This window comes from Aedes albopictus, chromosome 2 (genome assembly GCF_035046485.1).
Source record: "Aedes albopictus strain Foshan chromosome 2, AalbF5, whole genome shotgun sequence".
Lineage (NCBI taxonomy): Eukaryota > Metazoa > Arthropoda > Insecta > Diptera > Culicidae > Aedes > Aedes albopictus.
Window position 1 is genome coordinate 272,204,021 of NC_085137.1, and position 23,812 is coordinate 272,227,832.

General features: G+C 37.4%; 2 protein-coding genes across 9 annotated transcripts in view; one reads left to right on the forward strand and one right to left on the reverse strand.

Annotated features, from left to right (window-relative positions):
• Window positions 1-23,812, forward strand: part of LOC134288082 (scavenger receptor class B member 1) — a 682,758-nt gene that overhangs the window by 604,413 nt on the left and 54,533 nt on the right. For 6 of the 8 annotated variants that reach the window (XM_062851800.1, XM_062851794.1, XM_062851796.1 and 3 more), the window contains one exon: window positions 18,462-18,587. The exons of the other annotated variants lie outside the window; for them this stretch is intronic. In XM_062851800.1, the coding sequence (XP_062707784.1) occupies window positions 18,462-18,556 (95 nt within the window). In that variant the 3' untranslated portion in view covers window positions 18,557-18,587. The remainder of the gene's footprint in view (window positions 1-18,461; window positions 18,588-23,812) is intronic. 8 annotated transcript variants of the gene reach the window in all.
• LOC134288081 (uncharacterized) overlaps window positions 1-23,812 on the reverse strand; it is a 401,563-nt gene that overhangs the window by 135,726 nt on the left and 242,025 nt on the right. The window lies entirely within an intron of this gene.

A 23,812-nucleotide genomic window follows, 5' to 3' on the forward strand; every position in this document is an offset into this window, starting at 1 on the left:
CCTGGTCCAGTTCCTCCGGTTCCGGATTCCGGCCATTTCAAGTGAAGTCACCTAAATATACAGTGCGACATATCAATTCATATCTTTTTTCAACAGGCATGTGAGTAGTAACTGTTTGAGACCTCACCAAGGTCATATGGCCACTTCCGGATCCTGGTCCAGTTCCTCCGAATCCAGATTCCGGCCATTTCAAGTGAAGTCAGCTAAATATATGGTGCGACATATCAATTCATAAATATTTTCAATGAGCATGTGAGTGGTGACTATTTGAGACCTTACCGGGGTCATATGGCCACTTCCGGATCCTGGTCCAGTTCTTCTGGATCCGGATTCCGGTCATGTCAAATGAAGTCAGCTATATACAGGGTGACTGCTAATTCGTGTTACACCCGAAAGGAGGTGAAAGTAGACCATATTTGCAGCAAAAAATTGTTCTACAGGTAGGGTCGGAAATCACTGCTAAGTGAGTTATTCAAAAATTAGTGATATTAATCTACCCCATCTTTAAACATCTCTAACTCAGAAACTATGAATCGTATAATCAATCTTAGCGCATGGATAGGAACCCTAAAGCTTTGTCTTTTAATGCTCTTTGGACAAGTAATTGATAAAAAGTCATTTAAGTGCAGAAATTTTGACTTTTATGTAAAAAGTGCCTAAAAATGTACCCCCTTTTCACCTTTTTTGATAGTTTACTCGTGAAAAACGTGATAAATGTGAGAAATGTTCTTCTACAAAACATTCATTTTTTGATACGCTACCAAACTGTCCTTTGGTGCAACATTGTATCTTTCATAGTTTTGTCACAATCTTGAATTCAAAATTTTGTGAAATAAATCAATGTTTTTATTGCAATACTGTCTGGCAACCCTACACGTTTGCTTGCTGTTGGTCGTCGTGCGCATGGCAACGAAGTCCAGCGTCGCGGCGGCGGTCATCGTTTGACAGAGCCAACAGTGAAAGGCAAATTGCGCGCAATGTTTATGAATCAATCTCAAGGCATCCTTTTCTTTGGGTGAAGATTCAATTCGCCTAGATGCCATACACCCAAACCTAGACCCAAACCCACTCACTGGTGGAATTTAGCGAGATCATACCGCTGGGTGGCACCGTTTTAAGGGATATTCAAACCTACGGGCTGAGACTGGGTCCGGGCCGGGGCCGCGGCCGAGACTCGATAGGGCTTTTGTCGCTTCGTTCTCACTGCACACAATGCTCACCGGGCTATAGCGCCTGCGCACCACCTAAAGACACTGTATGCTAAAGACACGAAATCTGATGATTGTTGCTGTTGATGATGATTGTCGCGTCATGACGATGATGCTGTCGAGCAATGCTTTTAAAGCGCGTTTGACAGGTCTCCTGCTCGATTGGAATAACATTGACAGCATATTTGGAATTCCAATTGGAACATTTCGTGTCTTTGCGTATAGTGTCTTTAGCACCACCAATTTATGTTGCGCGAACGCACGCACAGTGGCACAGTATGAAGTGGTTGTCATTTATTTTTGTTTTTGTTTCTGCGCACTTTCTGTGTTTGATGTACATTCATCCAGAATTTTCTTTTGTTATTTCTACAGGAATCTGGGATTCCTCCAGCTTTTTTTATGATTTCCCTTGGAGTGCTTTCTGGGACTCTCCCGTAGTTCTTTCTGGAAAACCTCTAATGAGATTCTTCTAGGAGTCCTTCCTGGTATTTCTCCAGCTACTCCGTCTGGGTTTTTGTCCTTGAGTTCTACTAAAATTTCTTCTGGGATACTTTCAAGAACTGGTTTAGAATTTTTCTCCAGAAATTCCTCCAGGAGTAGCTTCCCACAGTTTATTTATTTTCAGTTCAACGGGAAGCCCTCCTGAAGTTCCTGAGAGTGAGTCCAGGAGCTCCCCAGGCATTCCTCCAGGGCAACCCCAAAAAATACCAAGGGAATTTCTTTAGAATTAGCCCAAGAATTCCTCCAGCATTTGTAGTAGAATCACCCTAGGATTTTACTGGAAATTTCTCCATTATAACTCTGGAAATTAATTCAGGAGTTCTCCAGCAATAATGCATGCTTCTCTTCAGGATTTTTCCCGAAAATTATTGAAGGACTCATGGGATTTCTTCAGAAATTCCTGCATTAATACCACCAGGACTTCCTCAAGGGATTCCTCCAAAAAATCCTCCACGATGTCAACTAAAAATTCTTCCAGTAGTTCTTCCAGGAATAACTCCAGAAATTCATCTCGAAATTCCTCCAGGAATTTCTCTTCAGGAATTGTGGAAGGGATTTCACAAGACAATTTTTCAATAAATTGCTCCAAGACTTTCTTTAAGAATTCCCGCAAGGATTTATCTAGGGATTCCTCTGACGATTCCTCTAGATTTTTTTTCCACGGTGTCCCCCAAGAATTCTTCCAGTTATTCCTCCATGAGTTCCTGCAGGAATTCATCCCGCAATTCTACCAGGAAGACCTGCAGGGATTCCTCCAGGAATCCAACCATAAATTCCTCCTGTAATTGCTGCAAGAGATTCTCTAGAGGTTCCTCCAAAGATTCCTCTAGAATTCCTTCCTGAATTTCTCCCAGGAAATCATCAAGAAATTCATCCCAGGAAATCATCAAGAAATTCCTCTAGAAATTCCTTCAGTAATTCCTCCAGAAATTCCTTCAGTAATTCCTCACAGAGTTCCTCTAGGCAGCATCCATTTATTACGTAACGCTAACATCGAGATTTTTATACCCCCCCCCCCTCCCCCCTCCGTAACGCTTTTTTGTATGAAAACCCACAATTTTTGTATGGACCGTAACGCTCGTCCATACTAGAGCGTTACGTAATTTGTGGACGGTGCCCTAGGAATTTCTACAGGGATTCCTTCAAAAATTTCTCCAGAAAGTACTCCAGGCATTTCTCTAAGAATTACTTCTTGAATTGCTCCATAAATTATTCCAGGAATTCCTCCAGAAACTACTACAGGTACTACTCCAGGAGTTCCACCAAGAATTCCACCGGAAATTCCTCAAGGAATACCTCCAGAAATTCCATCAGGCAAGTCTTCTTGGAGATACTCCAGGCAGGAAGTCTTCTTGGAAATACTCCAGGCATAACTCCAAGAATTTCTCCGTGAGTTACTCTAGGTATTCCTACAGGATTCTTACAGATGTTTATCCAGGAACTACTGCAAGATGTCCTCAATTTTTTTCCAGGGATTCCTCCAGTGATTCCTTCATAAATTTCTCCAGTAAATGCTCCAGAAAATTCTTTAGAGATTCCTTCAGAATTCCTTCCTGTATTTCCTCCAGGAAATCGTCCAGAAATATCGCCAGTGATTCCTTTAATAAATCTTCTATGGATTCCTCCAAGAGTTCGTACAGAATCTCCTCCAGAAATTCCTCCAGACATTCCTCCAGAAAACACTCCAGGAATTCCTCTAAGAATTTCGCCAGTGATTTCTTTCGTCCAGAAATTTCGCCAGTGATTCTTTAATAAATCTTCTAGATTCCTTTAATAAATCTTCTTTCTAGGAATTTTTGGAGGAATTTCTGGAGAAGTTCGTGGATGAATTTCTGGAGTAATTCCTGGTGGGATTCCTGGAGGAATTCGTGGAGTATTTTCTGGAGAAATTCCTGGAGGAATGCCTGGATGAATTTCTGGTGGATATTCTGTAGGAATTCCTGGAGGAATTCCTAGAAAATTTATTAAAGGAATCACTGGTCAAATTCTTAGAGAAACTCTTGGGGTGTTTTCTGGAGGAGTGCCTGGAGGATGTTCTGATGGAAATTCTGTAGGAATTGCTGGAGGAATTCCTAGACGATTTATTGAAGGAATCACTGGCGAACTTCTTGGAGGAATTCCTGGAGTGTTTTCTGGAGGAATTCCTTGATGAATTTCTGGTGGATATTCTTTAGGAATTCCTGGAGGAATCCCTAGAAGATTTATTAAACGAATCACTGGTGAAATTCTTAGAGGAATTGCTGGGGGAATTCCTGGAGGAATTTTTGGACGATTTCCTGGAGGAAATTCAGGAAGAAATTCTGGAGGAATCTCTAAAGAATTTTCTGGAGCATTTACTTCCAGTTATTCCTCCACGAGTTCCTGCAGGAATTCATCCCAAAATTCCACCAGGAAATCCTGCAGGGATTCATCCACGAACTTCTCCAGAAATTCCTCCAAAAATTCCTCCAAGAATTCCTTCAGGAACTCTTCCATGAAGTATTCCAGGAAATACTCCATTAATTACTCCAAGATTTGCTTCAGGAATAACTCTAGAAAATCCTCCAGCAATTGCTCCAGGAATGACTTCAGAAATTCCTACGGGAATTTTACCAGAAACTACTTCAGAATATCCTCTAAAATCCTCCAGGAATTCTACAAGGAAATACTTACGGGATTCCTCTAAGAAAGACTCCAGGAATTCTTCTAGGATCTACTCCAGGGATTCCTGCACAAATTCTTTCCGATATTTATCCAGGAAAGCCGTCAAGAATTCCTCCTGGAAACAATCCAAGAATTCCCATAATTTCTCTTTGCATTACTCCAGGAATTCGTCAAAAAAAACCTTCCGGAATTTTTCCAGAATTCCTCCCAGAATTCCTCTTAGGAATACCTCAAGGAAATGCTTGAAGAATTTATTCAGAAATTCTTTAAAGAGCTGCTTTAGAAGTGGCTCCAATCTTTTAGGAATTCCTTCACGAATTATTTCAGGAATTCCTCCAGATACGAATATCTCCAAAAATTCGTCCTGAAATTCTTCCCGAAACTTATCAAGGTTTTATTTTAGAAATTCCTCAAGAATTTTTCCAGGAAGGCCTCCAGAAATTAATCTCAGAAACACTCTAAGAATGTCTCCATGAATTACTTCAAGGCTTTCTCCAAAAATTATTCCAGAACCTACTCTAGGAATTACTCCAGGATTTCCTCAAGAAATGTCTCTAGAATTTCCTCCAAGAATTCCTTCGGTTAATCTTCCAGGAATTCCTCCCGGAATTATCTCAGGTACAGGAATTCTTTAAAGAGCTACTCCAGGGATTCCTCTGGGAAGCGCTTCATATTTTTTTTTTCAGGAATATCTTCAGAAACTCCGTTAGAAGTTACTCCAAGAATTCCTCCAGGAATCACTCCAGTAATTCCTCTAGGTAGGATGTCATCCGGAAATTTATCTAAGAATTCCTCCCAGGAGTTCCTTCGGAGTTTCTTTCAGGAATTACTCCCTGGAAGAATCCCTGGTGGAATCCTTGGAGGAACTCTTAAAATAATCCCTGGAGGATTTTTTGAAGAAATACCTGGAGGGAGTCTTGGAAGAATTCCTGGGGGATTTCCTTGGAGAAATTTCATTAGGAATCCCTAGAGAAATACTTGTAGTAAGCCTTGAAGGAGTTTTTGAAAGAGTCACTGGAGGAATACCTGGAGGAATTCAAGGAGGAATCCCTGGAGCTATCTCACAAGTTATTTTTGGAGGATTTCCTGGTGGAATTCATGGAGAAATTCTTGGAGGAATTTTTGAAGGAATTACTGGAGGAATTTGTGAAGGAATTCCTGGAGGAGTTTGTAAAATAATTCCTGAATAAATTTCTTAAAAAAATCCAGGAAGAACTGTTCGAGGGATTTTTGGAGAAATTCATAGAGGGATTCTTGAAGCAATTCTTGGTGGAAGTCTGGGAGGAATTCCTAAATAAATTTTTCTAGGATTTCTCCCAGGACATCCTCCAGAAATTCCTACAGGATCTTCCCCAAAAATCACTCCAGAATTCTCCCTGAAAATCCTCCAGAAATTATTCCAGAAACTGCTACGGGAAATCCCCCAAGAATTCTTTCAAGATTTCAATCAAGAATCCGTTCAAAAATTTTTCCAAGAATTCCTACAGAAATTCCTGGATGACATCCTACCTTGAGGAATTACTGGAGTGATTCCTGGAGGAATCCTTGGAGTAAACTCAAACGGAGTTTCTGGAGCTATTCCTGGAATCCCTGTAGTAACTCTTTAAGGAATACTGTACCTGAGATAATTCCGGGAGGAATTCCTGGAAAGTTAACCGAAGGAATTCTTGAAGGAAGTTCTAGAGACATTTCTTGAGGAAATCCTGGAGTAACTCCTGGAGTACGTTCAGGAATAGTTCTTCAAGACGAATTCCTGGAGATATTCCTAAGCAATATCTGGAGAAGTTCCTGAAAAAAATCGTGAAGGAATTCCTAAAAGATTGGCTGGAGGCACTTCTGAAGGAGCTCTTTAAGGATTTTCTGAAGAAATTCTTGAAGCATTTCCTTGAGGTATTTTTATCAGGAATTCTGGGAGGAATCCCGTAAGTATTTCCTTGTAGAATTCCTGGAGGATTCTTTTGAGGACAGCCTGAAGTAGTTCCTGGAAGAATTCCCGTAGGAATCTCTGGAATCATTTCTGAAGCAATTCGTGGAGGAATTCCTAGAGTTATACCTGAAGTAATTCTTGGAGTAATTAATGGAGTATTTCCTGGAAGACTTTATGGAAGAATTCCTGAAGGAATTCTTGGAGGAATTTTTGGAGAAATTCCTCGAGTTATTCCTGAACCAATTCTTGGAGTAATTCATGAAGTATATCCTGGAAGACTTTATGGAAAAATTCCTGAAAGAATTCTTGGAGGAATTTTCGGAGGAATTCCTGGAGGAATTTCTTGAAAAGTTCGTGGATGAATTCCTGGAGTAATTCCTGGTGAAATTCCTGGAGGAATTCCTGGAGTATTTTTTGTAGGAATTCCCGGAGGAATGCCTGGAGGAATTTCTGAGGTAATCCCTACAAGATTTATTAAAGGAATCACTGGCGAAATTTCTGGACGAAAGAAATCACTGGCGAAATTCTTAGAGGAATTTCTGGAGTGTTTTCTGGAGGAATGTCTGGAGGAATTTCTGGAGGAGATTCTGTACGAACTCTTGGAGGAATCCATAGAAGATTTATTAAAGGAATCACTGGCGATATTTCTGGACGATTTCCTGGAGGAAATACAGGAAGGAATTCTGAAGGAATCTCTAAAGAATTTTCTGGAGCATTTACTGGAGAAATTTATGAAGGAATCACTGGAGGAATCCCTGGAAAAAAAATGGAGGACATCTTGCAGTAGTTCCTGGATAAACATCTGTAAGAATCCTGTAGGAATACCTAGAGTAACTCACGGAGAAATTCTTGGAGTTATGCCTGGAGTATTTCCAAGAAGACTTCCTGCCTGGAGTATTTCCAAGAAGACTTGCCTGATGGAATTTCTGGAGGTATTCCTTGAGGAATTTCCGGTGGAATTCTTGGAGGAACTCCTGGAGTAGTACCTGTAGTAGTTTCTGGAGGAATTCCTGGAATAATTTATGGAGCAATTCAAGAAGTAATTCTTAGAGAAATGCCTGGAGTACTTTCTGGAGAAATTTTTGAAGGAATCCCTGTAGAAATTCCTAGGGCACCGTCCACAAATTACGTAACGCTCTAGTATGGACGAGCGTTACGGTCCATACAAAAATTGTGGGTTTTCATACAAAAAAGCGTTACGGAGGGGGGAGGGGGGGGGGGTATAAAAATCTCGATGTTAGCGTTACGTAATAAATGGATGCTGCCTAGAGGAACTCTGTGAGGAATTACTGAAGGAATTTCTGGAGGAATTACTGAAGGAATTTCTAGAGGAATTTCTTGATGATTTCCTGGGATGAATTTCTTGATGATTTCCTGGGAGAAATTCTGGAAGGAATTCTAGAGGAATCTTTGGAGGAACCTCTAGAGAATCTCTTGCAGCAATTACAGGAGGAATTTATGGTTGGATTCCTGGAGGAATCCCTGCAGGTCTTCCTGGTAGAATTGCGAGATGAATTCCTGCAGGAACTCATGGAGGAATAACTGGAAGAATTCTTGGGGGACACCGTGGAAAAAAAATCTAGAGGAATCGTCAGAGGAATCCCTAGATAAATCCTTGCGGGAATTCTTAAAAAAAGTCTTGGAGCAATTTATTGAAAAATTGTCTTGTGAAATCCCTTCCACAATTCCTGAAGAGAAATTCCTGGAGGAATTTCGAGATGAATTTCTGGAGTTATTCCTGGAAGAACTACTGGAAGAATTTTTAGTTGACATCGTGGAGGATTTTTTGGAGGAATCCCTTGAGGAAGTCCTGGTGGTATTAATGCAGGAATTTCTGAAGAAATCCCATGAGTCCTTCAATAATTTTCGGGAAAAATCCTGAAGAGAAGCATGCATTATTGCTGGAGAACTCCTGAATTAATTTCCAGAGTTATAATGGAGAAATTCCCAGTAAAATCCTAGGGTGATTCTACTACAAATGCTGGAGGAATTCTTGGGCTAATTCTAAAGAAATTCCCTTGGTATTTTTTGGGGTTGCCCTGGAGGAATGCCTGGGGAGCTCCTGGACTCACTCTCAGGAACTTCAGGAGGGCTTCCCGTTGAACTGAAAATAAATAAACTGTGGGAAGCTACTCCTGGAGGAATTTCTGGAGAAAAATTCTAAACCAGTTCTTGAAAGTATCCCAGAAGAAATTTTAGTAGAACTCAAGGACAAAAACCCAGACGGAGTAGCTGGAGAAATACCAGGAAGGACTCCTAGAAGAATCTCATTAGAGGTTTTCCAGAAAGAACTACGGGAGAGTCCCAGAAAGCAATCCAAGGGAAATCATAAAAAAAGCTGGAGGAATCCCAGATTCCTGTAGAAATAACAAAAGAAAATTCTGGATGAATGTACATCAAACACAGAAAGTGCGCAGAAACAAAAACAAAAATAAATGACAACCACTTCATACTGTGCCACTGTGCGTGCGTTCGCGCAACATAAATTGGTGGTGCGCAGGCGCTATAGCCCGGTGAGCATTGTGTGCAGTGAGAACGAAGCGACAAAAGCCCTATCGAGTCTCGGCCGCGGCCCCGGCCCGGACCCAGTCTCAGCCCGTAGGTTTGAATATCCCTTAAAACGGTGCCACCCAGCGGTATGATCTCGCTAAATTCCACCAGTGAGTGGGTTTGGGTCTAGGTTTGGGTGTATGGCATCTAGGCGAATTGAATCTTCCCCCAAAGAAAAGGATGCCTTGAGATTGATTCATAAACATTGCGCGCAATATGCCTTTCACTGTTGGCTCTGTCAAACGATGACCGCCGCCGCGACGCTGGACTTCGTTGCCATGCGCACGACGACCAACAGCAAGCAAACGTGTAGGGTTGCCAGACAGTATTGCAATAAAAACATTGATTTATTTCACAAAATTTTGAATTCAAGATTGTGACAAAACTATGAAAGATACAATGTTGCACCAAAGGACAGTTTGGTAGCGTATCAAAAAATGAATGTTTTGTAGAAGAACATTTCTCACATTTATCACGTTTTTCACGAGTAAACTATCAAAAAAGGTGAAAAGGGGGTACATTTTTAGGCACTTTTTACATAAAAGTCAAAATTTCTGCACTTAAATGACTTTTTATCAATTACTTGTCCAAAGAGCATTAAAAGACAAAGCTTTAGGCTTTCTATCCATGCGCTAAGATTGATTATAGGGTATGTGTACCATTCCTTGGCCTAATTTGCAAGCCACCTTGACAATTTTGACCATAACTCATGAATTAATAGCACTAGAAATAATATGTTGACCCTATTACACACTCTAGGCAATGCATGTTTCTCCAATTGGAAGTAAACTTACGTAAATATTCAAGAATTTACTTAATTAAGCTGAAAAGATTCGATGCGATGGTATGCAACGTTGGTCTATGGTACAAAAATTGGCCTATTAGTGGATACAACGTTGGCCTATTGCTTTCCATGCACTAGAACCACTTATTATCTTATTTTTCAATATTTCTGCTGAAGTATTATCTCTGATTGTTCACCAATCTTACCTTTAAATTACATTTTTGGAGCCAAATTTTCAAAAAACTATAAATAAATCACTTTAACTAAAGTTCTTTCTTAATCTAGTACCGAAAACAACGCAACCTTATTATTGTGTTATATTTTTACAGTCACCGTACACAAAATCTTTCTTGCTGTTCGTTCTTTCTGGTTCTTACGCAAGAAATGTTGTTGACGCCTTTTTATAGTTGTTTTTGACGTCACTTTACTGATGGGCCAAGATTTGGGTACATAGTGAAAAAAAATGTCCTCAATATTCGGCCCAATTTGTAAAATAGTTATTATTCGTTGAAAACAAATACACAAGTTCAAAATAGCGTCTTTAACCGTCGCATCAAAAGTTCAGTTATTGAAAAGTCAATTCGAAATGTTCCAGAATCATGCCATTTATGATCATGTGTATAGACTACCCACTAAGCCGAAGATTCATGGCGTCTACAAAAGTTAAACAAAGTGACATTTTCATTCAATTTTAATGCTCCAAAGTGCTAAAATTGAAACGAAATGTTACAGTTGTTTGGCACATAGCTTTTCCGATATCCAGCTATGAGTGTTTGTTTGAGTTTTTGGTTTACTTTGACATAGGCCGAACGAGGGGGCTATGCCAACGAAGCATCCCGATACCCTACGATTCATAGTTTCTGAGTTAGAGATGTTTAAAGATGGGGTAGATTAATACCAGCGACGGGTGGTGACGCCGCAGATGGCTGTTACCACCCTCTTCAACACGCAAAACGTGCAGTGATGCCAATTAAAGAAGTTAGAAATCATGCGAATAAAATGTCCATTGTTTCGAAATTTAATAACGCCCTTATCTTAAGTGCGATTAAAAAGTTGTCTTCTAACAAAATGTTCCCTAATATATGCACTAAATCTTCAGGGGGGAGCGGATTTATAGATTTGCTTTAATGGTCCTTTTTCTTCAAATGTTTGAAAAGTTGGATTTCCCCATACTGAAAAATTAAAATTCCCATATAAAACTTCAAGTCGATTGCGGACTAGCTTACCGATTTTTTAGAATTTTTAAATTTTGCAGGGCTTCATTTGGGTCCATTTGCAACCATTTGTGACTATTCGGGATTGTGTATTCGCAATTTTGCAAAAATCGACACGGCCTACTGGTCCAGTTCCTCCGGATCCAGATTCCGGCCATTTCAAGTAAAGTCAGCTAAATATACGGTGTAACATATCAATTCATATCTATTTTCAATAAGCATGTGAATGTTAACTGTTTGAGACCTCACCGAGGTCATATGGCCACTTCCGGATCCTGGACCAGTTCCTCCGGACCCGGAGTCCGTCCATTTCAAGTGAAGTCAGCTGAATATTCAGTGCGAAGAACGAAACACATTTTCAGAGTAAATGTTACACCATTTATTTGCTTTCTAATGTTTTTGTAGTCAAATAACCAGTTTTAATTTCCGTGGATAAAATAACAGTTTAAGTTGAACTGTCATGAAATCTAGATATTACTAAAGAGACCGATTCTTGTGGAAATCGCTTCAAAAATCCTTCGAGAATTATTACGGCATTTCCTTCAACATTTATTTTTTTGTAAATACTTCCTTGAGTTTTTATAGAAATCCCTTGGCTAGATGATTAAAAAAGTCCCTAACCACTTTGCTAGACTTTGCTCTGTAGCTCTTTTTGGAAATCCTTTGGCAATTTGTTTGAAAGTAACTTCAGTAATTTCTTTAAGAACTTCTTCAGCAATTTCTTTCGGGAATCCATTGTTAATTTCATTGCGAATTTCTTCCACAATATAATTGGAAATGCGTTCAGCATATCTTTGACAATTGTTATTTTTTGGAGAATTTTCTCTTGAATTATCTATAATTTTTATGCAACTTTTTTACTCATAATTTGGGAAAAAATCTTCCGGAATTGGGTTTTTTAGGGGTATCCGGATTATTTCATAATCTGATTCTCCGCTCAAAACTTAGTTGCAATCCAAAATTTCATAATTTTTGGAGTCCGTGAACTATTTTTAAAACGCATTTAAAGTTTGTATGGGGAAAATTTTTTGTTCGGGTCGAACTGTCACTTTATCGATTGAATTGTCATTCTATCCACGAAAATTAAAACTGTTCTATTAATTAAACCATCAAAACAAAGCTATTGGATTCCAATAAAATCACGTTATACTCAGAAAAATGAGCACTGCTATAAAAATAGCAATGTTTTATTCACTAAACAACCCATTTTTTTTCAAATTTGTCTATAATATATCTTTATAGGAATTAAGCTCAAAATAGCCATAAAATTCAACAATAACTTCCTATGAAACTTGTTCTGTTAGTTTCTGAATAATATTTGCTTAGTAATCGTTAATTTTATCTGAATAATGACTGAAGGAATCTCCAGAAAATACAACTGTACTGTTTTCATTCAGAAATAACAGACGAATTTCTTTGACATTTCATCAACAATTCATTTTATTATTCTTTCGGCTACTCCTTTAGAAATATTTCTTTCTGAAGTTTCATCGGCAAATGGTGTTTTAGAAAACAAAATATTTATATTTTTCGTACTCTAAACAAAGTAAGACATTTTGAGAGTATAACATCATTTATTTGCTTTTCAATATTTTCGTTTAGGTAGTCAAATTAACAAAACAGATGCAATTCACTTTGATAAATGACAATCGATAAAGTGATAGCTCGCCCTGAAGAAAAAAAAAATCAAATTATTTTTTAACTGCGTTTTAGTGCGTTTAGTAGTTCCGAAATGAAACTCTGGATTTTGATCCCTTTTTCCATTGAGGTTATTTATATGAAATAGTATCCAATTAAAAAGCCTGATAAGTTCGGAAGTTACCTTACAGTATTTCCATTAAAATAAACCCGTCGAAATTCTTTCAGGAGTTTATATGAAACATCCTCTGCTGATTGATTTTCTTTCTGAAACATATTTTGTTAATTCTCTCACGCATTTTTTTCGGAAATTATTTTACAATACATTTGAAATTCACTGAACAAACCCTTCCAGCTTTTCCCCTGCAATTTCTTATGAAAACCATTTTGCTATTGGTTTGGGAATACCTTCTATAACTCTGTCGGAAATTTCTCCTTCTTTGGGAAATCCATAGTCAATTTTATTGTGAATTCCCTCTGCAATGCCTGTTACGGGTATAAATATTTGTAACATTATTAAGACAGAATAATTGTATAATGTGTTCAAAATTTAATATTCGTGCGTTCTTTGTGTTACATGTTGAATTTTAACTTGTTAATATTCCCCTTGTAGTAATTAGCATTTATAGGGTTCTGGTAAAATAAAGGCCCATGAAGTGCGCAATCTTATTTCGATTGCCAACATTCAAGCCATTTCGGGACGCAATTAGGTACCAGAGACGTAAACCTTTCCCTGACACAAACTTCAAGTCATAAAACTCTAGTAATGAATGAAAGGATTAGTTTTCCTAGACAAAACCAAGCTATGAACACAGCAACAAATGCTGTGAACGAAAAGTTTCTGAAGGGATGAACGCTGTAGCATAACTGTGAAAGTGGTTCCAGTTTTGGCTGATTTTTTGCTGTTCCCATTTCGCCTTAAATTACCCAGTGTGAGTAATTCAGTGGCCTAACAAGTGAATTCATCGTTGTATTGAAGAATTCGCTCAATTTCGATAGTGATCGGCTGTTATAAGCTATTTGTTTAGTGATATCCACGAGAGCGTTCTACGTTTGCAAGCCCTTCAGAATTCATCGATCACTTTGTTGATTAACGTCAGTCGTCAACAATAGCCATTGTAATATGAGTCATAACAAATCCAGCGAAACAAACCCACCGATCACTCGATCGGTCTCTACATCGTCTGTGTGTAGCGATGGAAACAACAACAGGCGACCCAGGGATGATAGGCTGACCGACGACGATCCTGACTGCGAAATGCTCGACAAAATCCAACAGATGTTCTCGATCTCAAACGCGAAAATTGAGGCAAAAATTGATGCAAGTAATGCCAAGGATCGAGCACAGGATTACAGAAGTGGAAAACGTTTTAGTTACCCTAAAAGCCGAGTGTACGTCGAGCATCAACAATCTTTCGATGGCGGTAACGAAGGTTCGTACTGAGCTTGTTTCAACTGTTCACCGGTTAGATCGTTTTGAGAAGGCTAGCGATCTAATTATATCCGGCATTCCCTATGCTACCGATGAGAACCTGATGGATTCGTTCTGCAAGCTCGCCTCGGTTCTTGGATACATCGATGTGGATCGACCCTTAGTGGACCTAAAGCGTTTGCAAAGACTTCCGATTCCAGTTGGAGCGACTCCCCCAATAGTTTGCCAGTTTGCTTTCAAAAATGCGAGGGATTCATTCTACGGCCGCTATCTACGAACGAGAAACCTATCGCTACGTCACTTGGGTTTTGACAACGATCGAAGGATTTTTCTCAACGAAAACCTTACTCGGCATGATAGAGACATCAGAGCGGCTGCGATAAAATTGAAGAAAAACGGAGCTCTCAAGAATGTGTTCACCCGTGATGGGGTCGTTTTTGTCCAGCGTCTGAATGGATCCAATGCTGAGCCAGTCGTCGACATCAAACAACTTGCCGTTCAAACAACTTCAACCCTTTCCAAAATAGTTTTTCTTTCCCTTCCCTCAGTTATCCATGACTCCCATCATTTACACTCCATGAATCCAGCCACTCCTGAAAGTCATTATACGTGAAATGACCCTTTTCCAAACAGCTTATCTTTTCCTTCATATGCATATTTCCATGCTTCCATCCTCAAGTTATTCCTGTGTTTCCTTCCAGTGGTGGTGTTTCCACTATTCGTTAATTTGTTGGGATAATTATATTCATTTCATTTTTATAGCTAAAACTGAACTTCAAAATTGAATGAAATATTAATGATTGTAGATAACATGTTTTTCTTATCGTTGTTCATTATTGCATGCGGGGTGGTTTCTTTCAGCAAACTTTCTTTAAAGCTAAGCTTAATCACGTCTATTGACCATGGATAATATTCCAGATGACAATGCTTCTCTGAGCACTATAATTCCAGGAATTGTTCTGAATGCTGCATTAAAAAATGAACATTTGAACATTGTTCACATTAACGTTCAAAGCCGCGAGGAACTTCACAAAATTGAATGAGCTACGAATGATTTTTTGCAATAGTAAAGTTGATGTTATATGTTTTACCGAAACGTGTTTTAATAACACAATCAATGACGCGATGATTGAGATTGACGGCTACAAGATGATTCGTAACGATCGGAATCGTCATGGCGGTGGTATTTGCGTGTATTTGAAAACAAGTTTTGGTCACCGTGTTGTAGCTAAGTCTCAATTTAACTCCGATAATTTTGGAGAAACGGAATATTTAGTGGCGGAAATCATAAATCGTAATGAAAAACTACTGCTCGGTGTTATTTACAATCCACCTACTGTTGATTGTTCTGAGACTATCAATAGTTTATTGGAAAATTTCACTGTTCGATATGATAGTACATTTTTTATTGGTGATTTCAATACCGATTTACTGAATTCGTCTCTTCGAACAAGAACGTTTAAAGAAACACTTGACAGTTTATCGTATGTTTGTGTTAATGCCGAACCTACTTTTTTTCACCGAACTGGTTGTTCTCAATTAGATCTAATTATAACTGATTCTCCAGAAATTGTTACAAAACAAGATCAGCTTTCTATGCCAGGGGTTTCTAACCATGATATGGTCTTTTGTTCCATACGTGTGTTTCAAAAACACACGGATTCTATTGTCACTTACCGCGATTATGTAAATTTCGACTCAACTCTGCTGCAGGATGCATTTCAGAGCATTGATTGGAATTTTTTGTTCACGTTAACAGATCCTGACGAATTGCTTGATTTTATGAACTACCATTTACTCTTGCTACATGACAATTATATACCCATAAGACGCAAAAAGAATAATACTACTCCATGGTTTAGTAATGCTATTTGTCGTGCAATTGTTGATCGTGATTTCGCTTATAGGGCTTGGAAACGATCCAAATCAGGAAATGATAGAAATATCTATGAACGGCTAAGAAATAGAGTCAACACCATGATTTCTCAAACTAAAACCAATTACGACAGACTTAAGTTCAATGTTGATTTGCCGAGTAAGCAACTGTGGCGAAATATCAAGAAGTTAGGAGTTACTAAAGAATCCAATTTTCCCAGCGAAGACCTTGCTGCAAATGATGTAAACAACTATTTTATTTCGAACTTCTCTGTAGATGCTTACCAAGAGCCCATGCCCTCAACTGTGCAAGGTTTTAACTTTGTCAATGTGTTGGAACATGACATTATAAACTGTATTTTCTCGATCAAATCAAATGCAGTGGGTTTTGATAATATACCGATTCAATTTATCAAAATACTTTTACCTTTAGCTTTGCCAATGTTCAAGCACCTTTTCAACTCTATAATTGCAACCTCTATTTTCCCGAAAGCCTGGAAAAGCTCCAAAATCATCCCAATTAAGAAAAAAAGGTAATTGTTCTTCTATTACTAACCTGCGTCCTATTAGTATCCTTAGCGCACCTTCTAAAGTGTTTGAAAAATTGATAAAATCTCAAATTTCCAAGCATTTAGTTGATAATAATTTGCTGCATCCACTGCAGTCTGGATTCAGAAGTAATTTTAGTACTAACACAGCATTAACTAAGGTTCATGATGAATTGGCTCAGGTAATAGATAAAAGAGGAGTGGCTATACTTTTGTTGATTGATTTCGCCAAAGCTTTCGATCGAGTTTCACATTGTAGATTAGTAAATAAACTTATAAGCAATTTTAGTTTCTCTCGGTGTGCTGCTAATTTAATAAAATCATATTTGAGCGATAGGTGTCAAGCCGTGTTTTTCAATAATGTTTTATCTTCATTTAGTTCAATTAAGTCAGGTGTCCCACAAGGATCTGTTCTGGGACCCTTATTATTTTCACTTTTTATTAATGATCTTCCTAATTCCCTGCGTTATTGTTCGATTCATAAGTTTGCGGACGATGTCCAAATCTATTTTGCCGTTACTGGTGAATTTAATATGGATGTTGTTGCCAGGAAAATAAATCATGATTTGAGAAGTATTTTAGCATGGTCCACAAACAACTTACTGGCTATGAATCCATCCAAAACAAAAGCTATTCTGATATCTAGACAAAGAAACCCTCCTCAAAAACCTGAACTTGTTTTCGATGGACAAATTGTTCAGTTCTTTGATAAAGTTGATAACCTAGGAGTTATTTTTACAAGCAATTTGTCCTGGGATACTTTTGTCAACACTCAATGTGGAAAAATTTATGGTTCACTGAAACGGTTACAAATGGTGAGCAGACACTTTGAAACTACACGCAGAAAAATCTACGGTAAAACTAACCATATTCGACGTAAATTCAAAAGGAATTTGACATTGTTTTGGCCACAATGATAATGTATGATTGTTTTTACAATCCTGTATGATTGTTTTAACAATCCTGTATTATTGTTCCTCAATCGGAAATCTGACTGAAATAACAATAGTTTCAGGCTTTTGACGAGGATGTCAAGCTTGACATCTACGATATTATGGTACTTTCAAAAACAGTTTTCTTTTACTTTCAGTAATACATTTATTAGAAAACAACATGCTTGTTTTTTTCTCTGGGTTGTTATTAGTTATATTAAAAAAGATAAAAAAATGTTCTCACAGAAAAATCAGGAAATCTCCTGATTAATCAAATTTACAACTTTTCACAAAGGTCTTACCTTGTCTAACGCATGCCGCACTAATTCAAATTAATTTTCAATTATGCTTTTCATGTACAACAGCTTTGCATAATTGGAAAGCTATCCATTTTCCAGCATTAGAAAAGTTGTAAATGCTTTTTAAAACAAAACATTCTGCTTGGTTTGACAGAAGTGACCAAGGGATTTATCAGTAAAACTTTTGCATCAAAATACTCTGTTGATTTTATGTTAATATTGTGGTTTTTACAATCCTATTCAATGCCAAGGGATTGCTCAGTTGAATTGACTTAGAAACAAAGTTGAAATATGTTAGTTTCCACAAGAGTCGCCACAAAACACTGGATTTTTAAATCAAGCATAATTTCATATGGATTTTAAATTAGCAAATCTGTTTGAAACTATAAGAATTCACATATTTTCAAAAGAATTTCAATGTGTATATTCAACAAACGTCATTTTAGTTTCAATGTGAACGCTTTTCTGTCCGTGATATGCCGAACAAATGGAGAAAGTAAATTGGCATCTAGTATGTGTAATTGTGTATTTCTATGGAAATTGGTACGTGCTATGATTTTTTACGCCCAATTTGGTTTACGCCACACCCATTATCCTTCCCCCTTCCATCCACCGATAATGTACGTAAATTGAGGTCGGACTGTTTAGAAGTAACACTATTATCAAAAAAAATAATGTCATTGAGTAGCTTGTGGCAACGAGGAATCGAGCATTTGCTAAAAATGCTAAAGCTCGTTGTTAAACTTGTCTTGTTTTTATAAAACGGCTACTAGTAGGGCCTCCTACCTACTGAAGTGACCCGGGAATACAAGTAGCAGGCAAATCCACAATATCAGGCCTGTACTGAGGCACCACAATATTTTTTTTTTTTCATTTAATCTTTTTTTCATTTCTTCTCATTATTTTATAGATATCTGGACTGCCTTTGCAACTCTCAGTGAAATTTCAAATAAATATGGCAATGGGAGGCATAGCGAATATGGCCGAATGCGAACGCTTTGCTAATATTGTTATACCAACACTGTGGTTCGAAATAGTAAGTACTCACCCTAACATACAAATATGATACACCGTGCTTGCCGTTCGGGCCAGGGAGTAAAACTAATTTTGCCTAAAGTGTCTCGAGTATACGAAAGTGGCGAATCCTTGTCGTTTTGACAGGTATCCTGTTTAATTGGAACTGTGGGGATGACAGAAATTCGACTGTTCCAATTTTGTCGTTTCTCTTTGTTTTATCCAGTCTCGTTAGTTTTTCCAAGCCAAGATATCCCAAAAAAAGACGAAAAAAAAGGTTTCCGGGTTTTACCGATTTTTTTTTCGCATTTTTCGGCTTTTTTATATTTTGGCTTGGGGAAAGTGTCGCCCCCAGGTTCGGGCTATTAACTTGATGATACACAGAATGTTAAAAATACTCATGTTATCGTCGGTGCATGGGTGCTTATAAACACTTTGCCCAAACGCCAAATATTTGACCATTTTTGACAGATAAATTTTGGCAGGTTGTTTGGCTCTGTTTGTTCCTATTCGTTTTTTGAAAGTGACAAATATTTGTATTCGCCCGGAACACCTTGGTCAAAGTGTCACAAGTGGTCAAATATTTGGCATTGGTCAAAGAGTGACATACAAGCTTAAGGCGAAACTGGGAGCATTTCCTCATTTTTTTGGTTGTTGATTTTTTATTAAAAAAACGAAGCAATATTTTCAAAATCGGTTTCCGTGCACATGTAGAGTATGGATCAAGGTATCTTTTGATTTTTTGTGGTGGAAAAAGTTTTCCATTTTTGCAGAAACCATTTTTTTTGTGAAATTTTATTCAAAAATGGTTTCTGCGACATCGAAAAACATTTTCCACCACGGAAAAAAATCAGGAGATAGGGTATGTGTGCCATCAGTAATCTCATGCTCCCATTTTCATCCTATTCGAAAACAAGAGATTACGGCACCGATTGATTCCGTTCTTTTTGTTTTCATGGGTGCTCACTTCTAACAAAAAATACAAAAATAAGAAACAAAACTAACAGCGCTTCAATCCTTTGTTTTTCGTGGGATGAAAATGGGAGCCACATGCTTAATAAGGGAACCAGTACCCTACCTTGATCCATACTCTACATGTGTACAAAAACCGATTTTGAAAATATTGCTTCGTTATTTTATAAAAAATCAAAAACCAAAAAGTGAGGAAATGGATCCAGTTTCGCCTTAAGATACATTTCTATTAAGGCTGTTTTCCCTTGTTTGTATATGCCCGACGTTACACAACTGAGGTAACGCTCGAACATTATAAAATGCAAAAATTTCTCCATCCTCCAAGTAACGGTTTCTGTTAAAAAAATCTCTGAACCGTGATACCATGACATTGTGTTAGGTATTTATGAACGAGTCCTGAGTCGTAAAAGCAATACCAAACTCGTCATACTTTTTGAAATTTATTATGTATTTATCAATTATATACCGGCTTTAATTATTTCGCACACACTGAATTTCTTATACTAAAATTGACACAGTCCTCTTGTCGCAATAATAAAACACATGACGGAATATCGAAAAAAAGGAGGACATTTAAACATTAATTATTGTTTCCATCACGCTAACCTTCAGTTACCCAGATAGGTTTAAACGTGACCCAGATTGAGAAAAACTTTAACCTGGGTAAAGGCATTTTTACTCAAATCTGAATTACCGATGTTGGTAGTTGTTGACGAAAACGTTGGTAGTTGTTGGTCTCTATAGACGACCGATGAGTGTACCCCTCACCGATGAGGTACGGACAGTGCGGAACGGACTGAACTGACAGTCTTCATTGGGGAGTGAATAGATGGAAAAAGGAAGACGTACAGGGGATGGCCAAAATGTTTGGGATAGGCAACTTTTTTTCTCTCACAAAAAAAATCAACATGCTGTAACTTTTCATAGAGTGCATCAAAAAATCTCAAATTTTGACTGTTTGTCAACCTATTATATGTGCATCATTGGTACAAATTTGAGATCGATTGATTAATTCTTCGCGAAGTTAGATCCGAACTATTATTTAGACAACTAATTTTTGAGCTGTCATATCATGGAAACCAGTGAACCGAATTGAATAAATTTTTTAACGTTTATTAACAATATATTGATACTCAATACGACGTTATAAAATGTAATATTTTCTCACGGCGAATTAAGTTATACCGGATTGAAATTTTTACCCATATAAAGGAAAATAAGTCAAATTTACAATACCATACAAAAATTATTAAATGTGTTCTTCCTTCAATCTAAATAAGCTCTAATATATCTGATTAGAGAAAACTTGAGAACAGAAGTGGAAAATCTTTGGATATCAACACTAAAATTTATTGACATTGATGTAAAAAAATCACATTTTTTCGAGAAAAATCCAAAAAGTGTCAATCCATGATAACTTTTTTCAACGTTTAAAAAGTAAAGCATTTACATATTGTTAGTGTACGTTCAAAATTTCATTCAATTCGGTTCACTGGTTTCCGAGATACGACACCTCAAAAATGAGTTGTCTGAAAAATAGTGTTTTACGCGAACGGTTCTAACTTTGCGAAATATTAATCAATCGAGCCCAAATTTGTACCAATGATGCACACATAATAGGTTAACAAGCAGTGAAAATTTGAGATTTTTTTATGCGCTCTATGGAAAGTTATAGCTTGTTGAATTTTTTTGTGAGAGAAAAAAAAGTTGCCTATCCCAAACATTTTGGCCATCCCCTGTAGATGAAAGGTGAAAAACGTTGAATTCGATGCCTAAATGTTAATAACTCACAAAGTTTAATTCAGTGGTAAAATTATTATATACACGCAGAAAAATCTACGGTAAAAATAACCATATTCGACGTAAATTCAAAAGGAATTTGACATTGTTTTGGCCACAATGATAATGTATGATTGTTTTTACAATCCTGTATGATTGTTTTAACAATCCTGTATTATTGTTCCTCAATCGGAAATCTGACTGAAATAACAATAGTTTCAGGCTTTTGACGAGGATGTCAAGCTTGACATCTACGATATTATAATACTTTCAAAAATAGTTTTCTTTTACTTTCAATAATATATTTATTAGAAAACAACATGCTTGTTTTTTTCTCTGGGTTGTTATTAGTTATATTAAAAAAGAGAAAAAAAAATGTTCTCACAGAAAAATCAGGAAATCTCCTGATTAATCAAATTTACAACTTTTCACAAAGGTCTTACCTTGTCTAACGCATGCCGCACTAATTCAAATTAATTTTCAATTATGCTTTTCATGTACAACAGCTTTGCATAATTTGAAAGCTATCCATTTTCCAGCATTAGAAAACTTGAAAATGCTTTTTAAAACAAAACATTCTGCTTGGTTTGACAGAAGTGACCAAGGGATTTATCAGTAAAACTTTTGCATCAAAATACTCCTATTCGATGTCGAGGGATTGCTCAGTTGAATTGACTTAGAAACAAAGTTGTTAGTTTCCACAAGAGTCGCCACAAAACACTGGATTTTTAAATCAAACATAATTTCATATGGATTTTAAATTAGCAAATCTGTTTGAAACTATAAGAATTCACATATTTTCAAAAAAATTTCAATGTTTATATTCAACAATCGTTATTTTAGTTTCAATGTGAACGCTTTTCTGTCCGTGTATTTTATTACTATATTGTGAAAGCTATATCTATATACGTAAGGTAGCACTGATGCTTAGTTTTAAATACTTAGTGCCTAATATTAAAGTGTATTAGCAGTAAGGGGCTGTCCATTAACCACGTGGTCATTTTTTTGGGAGTTCTCAATCAATTTTCCTGATAGATGATGAGTTTCTGAGTTGAATGAGCTAATAATTTCCAAAATCGATGAAAAAATGACGGAGCAGGCACGGGAAAATTCATTCACTCACATTCATCTTGCCAACTGCGCTCTTTGTTTTGATTGCTTTGTATCGTTCGCTCACGGTTGGATCAAACCGTTCCAATGAACTCCACCGAGTCTCAATACAAATGAACTGCAGAAAGAAAGATTGCATAAAATGAATGGCACCGAAACAATTGAATCATGTCGATCGACATGAATCTTTCCGCGAACGTTCACACACGAATCAAATTTTAGATTCAGTGTGAATGAAAGATTGCATTCGCGTGATTGTTATGACAATATTATTTTGCGGGTTTGGTGCGTTTTCTTAATTTATTGCTAGATGGGAAGGTAAAGCATGTCTATTCGTGTTATATTTCCTTGGTCGTGCGAGGGCAAAGGGGGAAAATGCGTTGACCTTGGCGGTGACATTGTGCAGATGGTGCGGCGCGGAAACGGTTGATTCGGTAAAATATATCTACTATTGCACCATGTATCATGATGAGATGTGCTAGCTTTCTATCAGAAAATATTTCCACATACTTCTACCATACTTGAATACATGCATGTCTACCGCGCCGCCGGGACATTGATGAGGAATCCTCATTGAGGATCAAACTCGCCGATTTGTGCCTGATTTGCCTGAACGATAAATATTTGACCACTTTTGACAAATACATTTCGGCTTTTTCTTTGATTTGTTTTTTGAGAGTGACAAATATTTTTGTTTGCCCTGTACTCCTTGGCCAAAATGTAACTGTCAAAATTAGTGAAATAGTGAAATCTTTGGTTAGCATTAAAAACATAAACAAATCAGAGTAATAATTCTCCTGATCTATTAAAACACGGTACAATATAGCGGTAGTATTTTCTTTCCTTTGTCAAGTATGTAAACTTGATAATTTATTGCCCTTTTCCGGTTATATTATAATATTGTTTTCCTAAATCAGAAATTAGCCCATCTTTGCTATAATCCCAAATAAATAATGTACGTTTGGCGATGTTATCCACATGCACTAGTAAAATTGCCTGATTTCAAATTACGTGGAAATCCATAGACCCTTTCATATTCACCATCGATACTAGTTAATTTCCTAATTAGTTAAAACACGCAATTGCTTAATACCCCCAACAAACGGGATAGATAAAACTAGCACCATCAGCATCAGCGGTAGTACGATGAACGAAACGAAAGAATCGCCGCGATTGAAGGAATGCATTCACGTGCGATCCTTTCAAGACATTCGCCTTGCGATAGACGAGTGCACCGATGAACTGAATTCATCGCGGTCCGAGAATTTTGACACTAGAGCGGGGTCGCTTCCAATCAGAAGTGAAAGATTTCCAATCAGAATTGAACAATTCTGATTGGGAACGACCCCGCTGTAGTGTCAAAATTCTCGGAACGCAATGAATTCA